A 15193-nucleotide genomic window follows, 5' to 3' on the forward strand; every position below is an offset into this window, starting at 1 on the left:
CACTCACAGGACTTACCTCCCACACTAGTAATGGCGGCTGTTGTTTCTGATGGCACAGTGAGTGCGCGCCGACACGCCCCGGATGATTGACCACACACCAAACCTAGCGCTGGGAGTGTATATGCACAGCGTTTTCCATGATCTATTAGGCTGGGTTCACACCACGTTTTGTTAAATACGGCTCCCGTATACGGCTGGGAGGAGGGGGGGCGGGGCTTAATTGCGGCGCCCGCACTCAGCCATATTCGGGAACCGTATTTAATGTATGTCTATGAGCCGACCGGAGTGAACCACAGAATCCGGTCGGCTGCTTTTTCGGCCGTAAGCGGTTTCCCGACCGCAGGCAAAAACGTGGTCGACCACGTTTTTTGCCTGCGGTCGGGAAACCGCATACGGCCGAAAACGAAGCCGACCGGAGGCTGCGGTTCACTCCGGTCAGCTCATAGACATACATTAAATATGGTTCCCGAATACGGCTGAGTGCGGGCGCCGCAATTAAGCCCCGCCCCCCTCCTCCCAGCCGTGTACGGGAGCCGTATTTAACAAAATGTGGTGTGAACCCAGCCTTACCATGGCAGTTTTCCATGTGGTGAGTGTCTGATCAAAACCCCCTCCTCCTTGTTTCGTTTTTAACCCTTCACGTGTATTGTGATTACACTTATTAACACTGAACACTGTATGGTAACACATATACAGTGGTCCCTCAAGTTACAATATTTATCGGTTCCAGGACGGCCATTGTATGTTGAAACCATTGTATATAGAGACCATGTGGGAGTCTTATCAAAACCTGTCCAGAGGAAAAGTTGCTGAGTTGCCCATAGCAACCAATCAGATCGCTTCTTTCATTTTTCACAGGCCTCTTTAAAAATGAAGGAAGCGATCTGATTGGTTGCTATGGGCAACCTAGCAACTTTTCCTCTGGTTTTGATAAATCCCCCCCCCCCCATAACTCTATGAAAACCTGGTAATTGGTTCTGAAGCCACAAAAAGGTCATCCAAAAATAGGAAAAAGTGAGAATGAAAGAAAAATGAATAGACAACTAATACAGATAAAGTAAATCCTTACATATAAAAGTAATAAAGATCTGCTGGGAGCTGTAATCACTGTATGTAGAGGACAGGAGCTTCTTCAGGGTCCTGTACACACAGGGAGAGATTTATCTAAAACCGTACAAAGGACAAGTTGCCCAGTTGCCCATAGCAACCAATCAGATGGCTTCTTTCATTTTGCAGAGGCCTTGTTAAAAATGAAAGAAGTGATCTGATTGGTTGCTATGGGCAACTGGACAACTTTTCCTCTGGACAGGTTTTGATAAATCTCCCCACAGTGTCCAAAAAAAAAAAAGGAAAATGGAGCCGTCCCCACCTGAAGCAGCTATCCCTGGCACAGGTAAAGAGTACAGAACATGTAATACCTCCCTGTAGTGTAGGGGGCGCTACCAGACAGGAATTCAGTACATGCACTTTAAGAATACAGGGGTTTTACCAGTAAAATGCCCATTCTGGTTGGTCAGTTCTTCCGGCCATTGACACGTTTCACAGATCTGTACTGTCCGTAACTTGTATGTTGATTCTGGTTTTAAGTTACAATGGTCCAGAAAAGACCATTATTTGTGGAAACTATTGTATGTTGAGGCCATTGTAAGTTGAGGGATCATTTATATTACACGTCTATATCAACATCTTTCACTGTATATAAATATATTCTATATATAATTGTACTAATTGCTTATTAATTGGATGTGGGAAGTGTTTCACGTAAATATGGGTACATTGTGTCACTATGTATGCTTGATAAAGACCGCGCAGACGGTCGAAACATTGCACCTTTCTATATGAGGAAATAAACTACACATTACTTCACCTGAATTGGAGTGCTGTGGGACATATTTATTTGTTCTAGATAAATAGATAGATTAAATTTGTACAATGAAATAAAACTAGATAGAATTTTTCTATTATCTCTATTGTCGATCTTGTTGTTCCCCCTATATACAGAAATAGGACGAACGCTCGCACCTAAATTCGTTTTAATCCAAATGTTTGGATCCCAGACAAATTCTTTCTCTTAAAGGGGTACTCAGCTGCTCAGCTTTTGGAACAAACTGTTCCGAATGCTGGAGCCTATGTCGGGAGCTCGTGATGTCATAGCCCCACCTCCTCATGTCATCACGCCCCGCCCCATCAATGCAAGTCTATGGGAGGGGGCGTGACGCCTGTCACGCCCCGTCCCATAGACTTGCATTGAGGGGGCGGGGCGTGATGTCATGTGGGGGGTTTGTTCCAAACACTGAGCAGCAGAGTACCCCTTTAACAAACCAATGAACTTTGAGATCAATGATGTTTTCAAGCCAAAAAAAAGACACCTTTCTAGGTTAAATACGTCTCCTAGTATTGGTCGGCCATCATTTAGTTTTCTTATCTTAAATTGCTTTGTCTGCCAGATTTTTTATATATATCTTTTGTTGTGCTAATTTTGCAATTTTTCGGAAGATCCTGAGCAGCCGACTTGGCATAAATAGTGTATTCAAACTTCGGCATTTTAAAATTTACCAAGGATTGGATATCTTGGCTACCAAGAAAACAGATTTGTATCTTATGAGCACACATATGGTACAAGAAACATCAAACTACAACAAGAAATAATATATATATCTTGTCCATCAGTCAATTTAAGGCTCAGTCACATGATCACTGTGCCCGTGTTTAGCAAATACATTAGATGTGTCAATGCACGGGCCCCATAACTTTTTTTTTTTGGAGCCAAACTAACCCCCTAAAGTGGGTCGTAACACAACGGACACTGCCAGGTCCCAATGGACCCCATTTACTTGAATGGCGTCCGTTCGGGATCTGGTAGTTTAATTCTGAATTTAATTAACAATAATATAATAATAATAACAATAATAATGGTGATGATGATAATAATAACAATAATTAAAAAATGGTGTTAATAATAATAATAACAATAATACTAATGAAAATAATAATGCATTTTTATTTATTTACATGTATTTTAGAAAATTGTAATAATGTGCTACATCATGGCTGCCACTTCAAAGAAAATGAATGCCATAGTAATATTGAAGAAGAACAGGAAAAAATTAGTTTTTTCCCAATTATTCACCACAATGTCCAAACCTATCCCAAGTAAGTTTAGACTTATTTTTTTTATGTAAATTTTTTTTAAACTTCATCCATGTCACTTATTTAGCTTGATTTTTTTTGTCCCCCAACTTCTTACTTTTGCAGTCTGATCATGTGGTCATACTTCATGTGGAAGGAAGTATGAATGTAGGATTAGACTATGCATGGGCAGAGCAGCACCAGCCATGAGGCAAGCTGAGCATCTTGCCTCAGGCGGTTCCATTTCCATACTACATGGGGGAGATTCATAGGGGAACCGATGGAGCAGATAGCCATGCATGCACTCAGCAAAGAAATATGTGGGCAAGTAAGGGGGGGGGTGAATCAGGAAGGGGGGATGGGGAAGCAGGGGAAAATATTTGGTCATTCTGTATTGGAGACAGATTAGCAAGAGATAACAGATTTTCCTTAAAAATAAGAAAACAGGACCATAGAGGATCTGTGGAACCATAGGGGAAACTGCCTATCAACCCCTTACCTACCGTAGACTAACAAGGGTATGAATTGTTGTTTACTGCCTCGTCACCCCTAGACCACCAAGGATGTACCTGTTGACCAATTCCATGTTATAGACTACCAAACAAATGCCTCTATACATCCCTTCCCTGACCACCAAAAGTATGCCTAAGAAACTTCTTACTGCCATAGATCCACCCATTAACCTAGGAAATACCCTACTAACCTATTACTGTCTTAGATCACAATGGGTATGCCCGGTAACATTCCCTTCCCTAGACCACCAAGGATATACAGTGAAATCTTGCTTAGTGGACACCTCCCAATAGAGGACACCTCCCCATAAGACTTAATGTATTTGCACCCTCTCAATAGGGGACATTCCAAATAGTGGATGCGGACACACACAATAGGGGACAAAACACTCCCAATGGGGGACAAAACACTCCCAATAGGGGACAATAGTGGACAAAACACTCCCAATAGGGGACAAAACACTCCCAATAGGGGACAATAGTGGACAAAACACTCCCAATAGGGGACACAACACTCCCAATAGGGGACAAAACACTCCCAATAGGGGACAAAACACTCCCAATAGGGGACAAAACACTCCGAATAGGGGACAACCAGGCGTATGTGCCGGCCCTACCTTGTACACAGGGTCGCCATCAGGGGGTACAGCCAATACCCCAGTAAGGGGCCCAGACTTCCAGAGGGCCCAGACCCCCAATGCAGCCGCCTTCAGCAGCCCCAGCACAGAAGCAGAAGGCCTCAGTGGTCTCATGCTTCTGTACATCCACCGGCTACATCATTCACCCCCCTTCTTCCCTGATCCCCCCCCATGCCATTTTATTCCCCCTGTAGCAAATCACCACCCACTTTTACCCCCTGTGCCCCATCATTTCCTCTTGATCCCCCTCTGTGCAATTTCATGACCCTTATCTCCCTTCATAAAGAGGGGGGTGATGAACTTACACAGAGGGTAATAATAGGGGAATGAAATGGCACAGGGGGATCAAGGGGAAATTATGTGACACAGGGAGTAAGGGGGGGGGGGATAATTTTGCACAAGGCATAAGGTGGCACATGGTATGAAGGGTGGATAAAATGACGGGGGAAGTAAGGGGTGATTAAACGTCACTGGGAGATTGTACTTTAATATTTCTTTTTATCATGTTTTAAAGGTAATTACACTCTATAGTGAGTACATTAAAGTATTCAGACATTTAGAAAGGTTTTTGAGCCTTTTTTCCCAATAGGGGACATCTCGCAATAGCGGACACTTTTTATTCCCCGTGAGTGTCCGCTATTGGGAGATTCTTCTGTAGTGAGTAACCCTTTTCCTGCATTTGACCACCAGAGTTCTGACAATTTACCTCTTCATTACCTTAGACCCACAGGAAGGTGCCCTATTATAGGGGCTGTCTGGTATTTTTTGAAAATTGGCTAAGAGCTGGAATTGCCATGACATAGAAGTAAAAATAACTCACTTCACTCCCCATGACTCCCCTGATGGTGCCGACCAAGCCTGCAGGGATGAAGAGATATTGGTCATGTGATGTTATATGTTTAACTATTCACCGACCTTTGCCGTCACATACCGAACATGAAGGAAAACACCATTGAGGCCAATGATTAAGGACATAATTGCTTTAATTATATACATAATACGTGGTTATTTATACCCAAAATAATTATTTGTATTTTTTTATTAAGATGGATGTAGTTTTTAAAGAAGTACTTAATTTTTCTTCTGTTTTTTTATAGCCTATATATTGAAGCATAGGCTATTCGACAATAATATTTATCGATTAGTAGCTTTTTTTCTGCATTTTTTGGATGATAATCCATTTATGGGTTGTCGGACATCTTTTTCCCCTTTGATATGGCACTTCTAAGGCAGTCTTCATTTCCTATAATACCTCAGATTTTCAGTCCTATCTTAGGCTGCATTCACACTATGTTTCGTCCATACGGGGACAGGATCCAGCTGGGGGATGGGAAAATCGGATTTAAAACTGTGGTATGCTGCGGTTTTCAGTCCGGCCAGAAAACTGGATACGGGCCAAAAAGAAGCAGACCGGAGTCACTATCTGACTCCGGGAGGGCAGGGTCCAGCTGGGATATGGAGCCCCCAGTTTTCCCATCCCCCAATGGATGCAGCCTAAGTGTTGCAAGTAATATATCATTAGCATAGAACTTTTGTCCCATAACTAATTTTGCAGGGTGCCTGTGCAATCCTATGTGATGCATCTTCAGCTTGTTTCCTTGTTATAGTTTTTTTTTCCCTGTCAGCTTTTAAAAACAGGAAGCAGGGGAAGCACTGTCAAGCTGCATCTCATAGAACACACTAGATGCTCATACCACATAGCAGATTGACAGTGTTGAGGTTGGACTCACCTACTATATCACTGCACTCCTGGGCTCTTTACATAGGACATTAATGATCTCTGTAGCACACTGTAGATGGGACACAGACAGCAACATGGAAGGCAGAGCCATGAGAGAGTCATGTGCATATTGAGTGTATAATTCATCATTTCTCATTCTTCCCCCCACAGCTGCGATTTAGACTGGAAGCCTTGTGTACGATGGCTGCCCTCACCTCGATATTCAGAAGCCCCACTGCCTCATATAAAGGACGCACAATTCCCAGAGTACATAAGAATCCAGCGATCATATCCCGGTGAGCCTGGTTATAATGTGTATCGGGGAGGAATGGATGCATGGAATAGCCTTCCTGCAGAAATGGTCGCTGCAAATACAGTGAAGGAGTTTAACCCTTTAAGGACCAAGGACATACAGGTACGTCCTTTGTCCTGCTCCCGTGATACAACGCGGGGTTACACTGTAACCCCGCATCATATCACGGCGGTCCTGGCGTCATAGTGAAGCCGGGACCCGCCGCTAATAGCTATTAACTCTTTAGCCACGCGGCTCAGCTCTGAGCGAAAGTAAAAGCTGCCGGTTAACTCAGTGGGCTGTTCGGGATAGCCGCGGTGAAATCGCGTCATCCCAAACAGCTTACAGGACAGCGGGAGGGCCCCTACCTGCCTCCTCGCTGTCCGATCGCCGAATGACTGCTCAGTGCCTGAGATCCAGGCATGAGCAGTCAAGCGGCAGAATCATCGATCACTGGTTTCCTATGAGAAACCAGTGATCAATGATAAAGATCAGTGTGTGCAGTGTTATAGGTCCCTATGGGATAACAATGATCAGTGTGTGCAGTGTTATAGGTCCCTATGGGAGCTATAACACTGCAAAAAAAAAGTGAAAAAAAAGTGAATGAATATCATTTAACCCCTCCCCTATTAAAAGTTTGAATCACCCCCCTTTTCCCATAAAAAAAAAAAAAACACAGTGTAAATAAAAATAAAAATAAACATATATGGTATCACCGCGTGCGGAAATGTCCGAATTATAAAAATATATATTTTTAATTAAACCGCTCGGTCAATGGCGTACGCGCAAAAAAATTCCAAAGTCCAAAATAGGGCATTTTTGGTCACTTTTTATATCATTTAAAAATGAATAAAAAGTGATCAATAAGTCCTATCAATGCAAAAATGGTACCGTTAGAAACTTCAGATCACGGCGCAAAAAATGAGCCCTCATACCGCCCCATAGACGGAAAAATAAAAAAGTTATAGGGGTTAGAAGATGACAATTTTAAACGTATTCATTTTCAGAAGTACGACAAAATCAAACCTATATAAGTAGGGTATCATTTTAATTGTATGGACCTACAGAATAAAGATAAGATGTCATTTTTACCGAAAAATGTACTATGTAGAAACGGAAGTTACAAAACTGTGTTTTTTTTTCAAATTTGTCGCACAATGATTTTTTTTCCATTTCACCGTAGATTTTTGGGCAAAATGACTGACGTCATTACAAAGTAGAATTGGTGGCTCAAAAAATAAGCCATCATATGGATTTTTAGGTGCAAAATTGAAAGAGTTATGATTTTTTAAAGGCAAGGAGCAAAAAACGAAAATGCAAAAACGGAAAAAACCCCGGTCCTTAAGGGGTTAAACATGCATGGGATAAGCATAAGGCTATCCTTCATATAAGATAGGGATAAGCATAAGACTATCCTTCATATAAGATAGGGCCAGGGACTATTCATAGGATTCAGATTATTGGGCAGACTAGATGGGCCAAATGGTTCTTATCTGCCGACACATTCTATGTTTCTATGTTTCTAGGAATATGGATGGGATATAAAAATAATTGAAGGGGTAATCCATTTTTTTTTTTTTTTTTTTTTTATAAATGATGCTGGGTCAGTTCCATAACATTTTAAAAGCCTAAGATTTAATTCAATGGTATTATTTATTGCGGTGTCTCCTAACCAGTGTGCCTCCTTCTGTTGTAAAACTACAACTCCCAGCATGCCCAGACAGCCGAAGGCTGTCCGGGCATGCTGGGAGTTGTAGATTTGCAACAGCTGGAGGCAAACTGGTTGCGAAACCCTGCCCAAGGGGCAAGTAAAAGTGTTCAGCCCCCGACAAATCATGAGAGGGATCAGGGAAAAAAGCAAGCCATGGATGATGCGGTAGACTTACATTATGAGGCTGCCAAGGCCACGGGACACTGAGAACGCACCCTCTTCTACTACTCATTTCTGCAGTCAGCTGTAACTTCTGGGGACTCATGCTGCAAATGCAATGAGCTGACTGTCATATGTCAAAATAACTACATACCTAGAACAACGTACAACAAAATCCATGACTTGTAATTCTTGCAGGCAGCAGCCTAAATGATGGAGCTGAATGGAGTTTTTATCCCAACTTTGGCTGTGACTTTACTTACCATACCGGGAAGAGATGTATCATTGGCGGTGTTCATAGAGGCAGCCGGGTGGGCACACATGTTCACACACTACCAAAGAGCACTGGAATAAAGAAGAAAGGTAAATCAGTTTATCTATCTATCTATCTATCTATCTATCTATCTATCTATCTATCATCTATCTATCTATCTAGGAAGGATGCCGCAGCACACAAAAATAGTTCAAGTGCCAAAAAACAGTGGTTTATTCCATGGTAATACAAGCGAGCGACGTTTCAGCTGCCAGTGCAGCCTTTTTCAAGCAACAAAATAGTGACCATACAGAGTATTTATATGTAAATGAGCAAACACAACAATCAAATTAGTGATACATCAATAAGTGAAAATAAATTACAAAAGGTGCATTTAAGATATAGGGTCGCTTCAACCACTATAATGGCAATATTGCACAAGTGCCCAGTGATATATTAAAATTAAAGTACATATGAAAAAGCTACACATATTGTAAAAAATGACATTTTAACAATAATTACAGCTGGTGAATCAAATGATTAGTAAACAAGGCGGGGGCAAGGTGGTCGCACTCATCATACCTGTCTCTATGTGTAAAGCCGTCGTTGCTATAGGTAAGAGTAGAGTCTGAGTATGTGGTGTACATCTCCGTGCGCGCAGAATGCTAGGAGCGGCCAGGCGACCATCCCACGTCACATGACCTGGGCGCCACGTGACCGCTCCCTAGTCTGCGGATGCGCACAAGGAGGAGATGTCAGCGCTGCCATGATGCGTAAGGGAAGACCGGGCAGTCAAACGGCGCGATCCGAGACGTGTCCAGCCGAGGGCACGAATCAGAGCACAGCCGTGGCCGCACGGTCTGAACATGTATTGAAATAAGCCGTGCGACCGCAGGCGCGCCGCAACAAAGGCGCGCGCCCGATCACAGGCAGTATATGTATGGTCTAGGTGTATGAATAAAATGAATAGTGTGGGTGAATAAACAAATAAATGAAAATGTGTGTATGTGAATAAAACATGTGAGTAAGACATAAAGAGTGATAAAGTGAAAGTGTGTAGTGTAAATGAAACAAAGGATAAATAAAAAAATTTTTTAATACAGATAAAAAATAGATAAAAAATAAATAAAAAGAAATGAACATAAATAGTAAATAAAAATAATAATAATATAATAAAATAATAATAAAATGAAAAAATAAAAAAAATAATAATGAAAAATGTTAAGGTAAAATAAAAATATAGCCATAGATATAGGGCTTAAGTAATAAAGATGTAATGCAATCAAGGCAGTGATCCCGGCTCCACGCACAAATGTCACACACATCGGGCTATTATTCGCCCAAACCCCCAGATAATTGGGGGAGTCACCACGAGGTCCCCGTCTGCGACGTGTGTCAGATCGGGTCCATAGTGGTAGGCTTATGGAGGTGGGTATTTTACCCAGGGCAGCCTACCACTATGGACCCGATCTGACACACGGCGGAGACAAATTTGCGAGATAAGTGCCTCACTATCTCATAGTTTCACATTTGCATCTATTACACCATAGCTGTATAGCTCTCCATGTTTTAACTGCATATTCATGTTTCACCTATATCTTTGTGCTGGCAGTGTGCTGCTGTATTCTTCTGTTGCTATCTATCTATCCATCTTATATCTATCTATCTCATATTTATTTATCTATCTCATATCTTTCCATCTTTGTTGTTCTTAGCTTTGTCACAAAAATTTATTCAGCTACCCATACTGTATATATTCGGGGGGAAAAATATTTTCTTTTTGCTACATTTTACAAATATCATTTTTAGGTATTGTCTCAGACACACCCGCCAAGTTGTCATTATTGTGCCATTAGTGTAATATTCCTGGCATGCAGTTCCATACCTCATCCAGAAGAGGGAGCCTGAGCTTAGCTTTTAGTAAATGATGTCCATACTTCATGAGAATATCCAATAACCTTTATCCGAGGCTCCTCGCGCTCTTCTTCCAGTAATGAATATTTCTTGCTTCTTTTTATAACTGGAGAATTCAATGAGCCAGCAAAAAAAAATAGAGGAAAACAGCGGCAGACAAATAAACACCCTCAGCCATCAAAATGCTGCAAAGAATAGGATTACTATACAAGTCAGGAAGACAGCAAATTCAATAGTACAGGATGAGATTAGATACAAGTTTAAATGTAAGGGGGTCCCAGGAAGGAATGTCTTTGTGTAGAAGACCTCTTTAGTTTGGTGCTCAAGGTGCGAAACCATTTATAGGACCCCCCCCCCCCCCCCCACCTACTATGAGCCATTTATTATACTTGTGTTTGCTGTGTCACACAGGGGTCCTGGGACCAGTGACGACTGATACATCTGTAGCCCCCAAACTTTGTACCAACATAAACAGGCATTGGGCCCTACAGAGTGTTAAAGGGATACTCCGGTGCAAAACTTTTTTTTTTTTTTTTTTTTAAATCAACTGATGCCAGAAAGTTAAACAGATTTGTAAATTACTTCTATTAAAAAATCTTAATCCTTCCAGTACTTATTAGCTGCTGAATATTTCAGAGGAAATTCTTTTCTTTTTGGAACACAGAGCTCTCTGCTGACATCATGACCCCAGTGCTCTCTGCTGACATCTCTGTCCATTTCTGGAACTGTCCAGAGCAGCATATGTTTGCTACGGGGATTTTCTCCTGCTTTGGACAGTTCTTAAAATGGACAGAGATGTCAGCAGAGAGCACTGTGGTCATGATGTCAGCAGAGAGCTCTGTGTTCCAAAAAGAAAAGAATTTCCTCTGTAGTATTCAGTAGCTAATAACTACTGGAAGGATTAACATTTTTAATAGAAGTAATTTACAAATCTGTTTAACTTACTTGCACCAGTTGATTAAAAAAAAAAAGTTTTCAACCGGAGTGCCCCTTTAATCCCTACAACCCCTTCACATATACATACTAACTTGGGTTACAAAGTGTAAACACATGAAGGGTTCATAGTTTATAACGTGCAAACATGCACCCTAATAGAACATATGGAGGTCATAGAATGGGAACCACCATGGAGTACTACTCTTTGCCCACTTACCCCAACCCCCTCCCCGAATGAGCAAGAACATGTTTTTCTTCAGACAGGTGCAACATAATGTTTCGAAAACTTTAGCTTTCAGTCAATGGGATCATTTATTGCGGTGTCTCTTAACCAGTGTGCCTCCATCTGTTGAAAAACTACAACTCCCAGCATGCCCGGACAGCCTTTGGCTGTCCGGGCATGCTGGGAGTTGTAGTTTTGTAACAGCTGGAGGCACATAGGTTGGGAAACACTGTCAAAAGCGTTCAGACCCCAACAGATCATGAGAAGGGTCAGGGAGTAAAGTGAGCTTTGGATGAGCCCATAGACTTACATTGTCAATCTGCCGAGGTTACGGGACACTGAAAGTGCCAGAAAGTTAAGCAGATTTGTAAATTACTTCTATTAAAAAAATCTTTATCCTTCCAGTACTTAACAGCTGCTATATACTACAGACAAAGTTCTTTTCTTTTTCGATTAATTTTTTTTTCTGTCCACGGTGCCCTCTGCTGACACCTCTGTCCGTATTCGGAACTGTCCAGAGCAGGAGGAAATCTTCATAGCAAACCTATGCTGCTCTTGACAGTTCCTGATACGGACAGAGGTGTCAGCAGAGAGCACTGTGGTCAGAAAGAAAAAAAAAAGAGATCCAAAAAGAAATTAACTTTCTCTGTAATATACAGTCGCTAATAGGTAGTGGAAGGATAAAGATGTTTTAATAGAAGAAATTTACAAATCTGTTTAACTTTCTGGCACCAGTTGATTTAAAAAAAAAAAAGGTTTCCACCAGAGTACCCCTTTAAACACACAGGGCAGCACAGTTAGGCACTTTTTGGTTCTGTTTGTGGTAAAGGGCCGTAAAAGCTCCAGGCATATATATATATTAAGAGAATCCACAGAGAATAAAAAAAAAGTGGACTATTAAATGGGCACCCTGAACGAAATTAATTTCTGCTATTGAAAAAAAAAATATTTCTAATGTATTTTGTTTTAAAAAAAATTTAATTTACTAGGTTCTATTTGTGTTTAAAAAAGCTGCCACTAGGTGACTCCCTACTTGTCCAGAGCACATTTCCCCACATTTATGGCACAGACTTTAGACTCCTGCAGGCCTGGCAGAAGTCCAAAATCAGGAAATGCTGAGGGTGGTGTGTGCAGCCTTATCCAATCATAGCTCATCTCACACTGAACTGCTCTGGGCTGTGTGTAGCAGAGTGAGGGAGGAAGTTCTCTCTGTATGGCTTCAGATGATGTCACACCTGCTGGGGAACGCCCCTTCCCAGTCTGTGAATCTTACTGAGACTGAGCAGAAAATTACAGAACAATATCAAGGTAGAAAACTAAAAAATAATAAAAATAAAGGCAGGGGGTGGTTTATCATGATGGGGGCAGTGACCTGGGAGGATTATAACATTTTACAAGATCATGACAGGTACTCTCTAACTACTGTATGGAATAGTGCAATATACTTATTATATACCGAGGTGTCCAGTAAAAAGTATACCACACTGTATACATATTTTTGAGTAGCATTTATCAAAGGTATTCAGGGATTTCTCCCAATTTATACCCCTGACGGACACTGCAAGACATAGTGTGAGCACAGTATTTGAACTTTGCTTAACTTACCCCGTAGTTCTTAAACAGTTCTTCATGAGGGTCTGGGACTATATTCTATGTTATTGATCCACCAAGATTTAGCTTTCAGCTGTCCTTCAGTGCTGCCGTGAGTTCTCAGGGTGCTCACTAAGGAGGTAGTCATGAGGTTGCTGCAGTAACTCCAAAGGTTCAACATTTAACCCAAAAATTAGTAACCACAAACCCCGATCCTGGCCATAAGCATGCATACATTCCCATCAGCCAATAATCTGTGCAAAAAGGCTATGAGCCTTCCCCAGTTTGCATTGCCAGTCCATCATGGAGCGAACCGACACGGAGCGAAGTTCGCTCCGTGCACCGGATGTCTGGGGTGCTGCAGCCAAGATTGTGGGGGTCCCCAGCGGCTCATGACATCATGGCCATGCCCCCTCAATGCAAGTCTATGGGAGGGGATGTGACGGGCGTCATGGCCCTCCCATAGACTTTCATTGAGGGGGCGTGGCTGTGACATCACGAACCTACAGCACTGCACTGGACTCTAAATGAAAGCCTGGTGCAGCAGAGGGACCCCCTGTGATCAGACATCTTATCCGCTATCCTTTGGACAGGGGATAAGATGTCTAGAGAAGGAGTACCCCTTTAAGGACCAGTGGTGTACATAGAATAAAGGGGCCCCACAGTGATTTTTCTCCTTGAGGAAAGAATCAGAAGGCATTTGGAATCTTAAAAGCCATGCAAGGTGCACTGGGAAAAAATATGCAAAGTAGTTGTTACCCTCTAGTGCCACCTATTGGAGATAGTGTCCAACCTCTCCTACTACAATGCTACTACGGAGAAATTTGCTGTTAAGGATACTGGGGAAGATGGGGGAGGGGCAACCCCTCTGTTTTCTGTTATCTCATACTGGTCTTGTTGCCCCATTACAACCAACCAGAGTGTCATGTTCACCCCATAGACTGCTCTGGAGAGCTGCATTGTGTGGACAATCAGATACATTTTTCACGTTACTTACAAAATAGAATTTTTTTTTAAAGTGTTCCTTTTCTTTATTGCTTTCTAGTTTTCGATCCCCGAAACGGAATCCCTGAAGCTCATCCGGGAGACAAACCTTACCACACAGTAGAATACAGCGCTGGTTTCCACAGACTTGGCTCTACACTTCCGGTGGTAAATTTTAGGTGTGTCCTGGTATTTTTAAGCAGGCGACAATTTTGTGATCTAAAAATCTTGTTCTAATCTGCATTTCAGATGGATATAATGCTGCGGCTCTTTGGTGGTTGTTTTACGGCTTCAATTCCCAGGAGCTTTGGTTTCTATTGAACCAAAACTAGATCACTATCTAACATCAGCTCGAAGGTCTAATCTAGTCTTCATTGATCAATCCACACACTTGGTGTAACGCCCATGGACTTTAATAGTTGTGGAAACGGTGAAGCCCCATGAGCCCCTGGAGTTACATAAACAGCGTAGGTTATGGGGCAAAGCCATTCATGCCAATCCCATTAACATCATAGGGACTTAAGCAAAATGCATACTTTACCAGCTTTGCCTGGTTTTGGCTCCCCGACCTCCTCTGGTGGCCACAAACATTGGAGGGGGCCAGGAAGCCCTAGATAAAGAAATAGGTGGGGGTCCCAGAGGTGGGACCCACATCTAGGACACACTGTGGATATGTCATAAATGTCCCAGATGGGAACACCCCTTTAACTAGAAACTCTTGAGCCTCAAAGGGGTTATTCGAAGAGTTATAGTTATCTCCTGTCCAAAGCTAGCAGACCTGATAAGGCTGGGTTCACACCACGTTTTTGCAATACAGTTCCCGCATCAGGTTTTTGATAAAAAACTGATTCCTCAAAACCTGACTAAACTGTATGAAAACGTGTGTACAAACCGTAAACGGTTTTAAAAATGATGTCCTTTTCCATATACGTTTTTAACTTTTCATTTCATTATGAATAAAGTTTCACTTGATTGATTTTTCAAGAAAAAAACTGTGCAAAGTAAAAAAACGTATGGTGAAAACTGGATGGAACCGTACGCACATACGGTTCTGTGCAGTTCCCATTGACTCCCATGTTAAAAAAAAATTTTATGTTTCAATACGGTTTTTCACCCGGACCAAAAACTGTGG

The 15193-nt window shown here is 42.0% G+C and overlaps 1 protein-coding gene across 2 annotated transcripts in view; it reads left to right on the plus strand.

Annotated features, from left to right (window-relative positions):
- Positions 1–1273: 1273 nt before the first annotated feature.
- The window catches only part of SPATS1 (spermatogenesis associated serine rich 1), a 70620-nt gene continuing 56700 nt past the window's right edge, over positions 1274–15193 (plus strand). For both annotated transcript variants that reach the window (XR_008890898.1, XM_056563859.1), the window contains exons 1-5: positions 1274–1393; positions 3024–3153; positions 6171–6295; positions 8360–8524; positions 14123–14240. Coding sequence is in view for 1 of the 2 variants with exons in the window: in XM_056563859.1 (XP_056419834.1) it covers positions 1354–1393; positions 3024–3153; positions 6171–6295; positions 8360–8524; positions 14123–14240 (578 nt within the window). In the remaining variant the exon portion in view is untranslated. The remainder of the gene's footprint in view (positions 1394–3023; positions 3154–6170; positions 6296–8359; positions 8525–14122; positions 14241–15193) is intronic.

This window comes from Hyla sarda, chromosome 3 (genome assembly GCF_029499605.1).
Source record: "Hyla sarda isolate aHylSar1 chromosome 3, aHylSar1.hap1, whole genome shotgun sequence".
Classification (NCBI taxonomy): Eukaryota; Metazoa; Chordata; class Amphibia; order Anura; family Hylidae; genus Hyla; species Hyla sarda.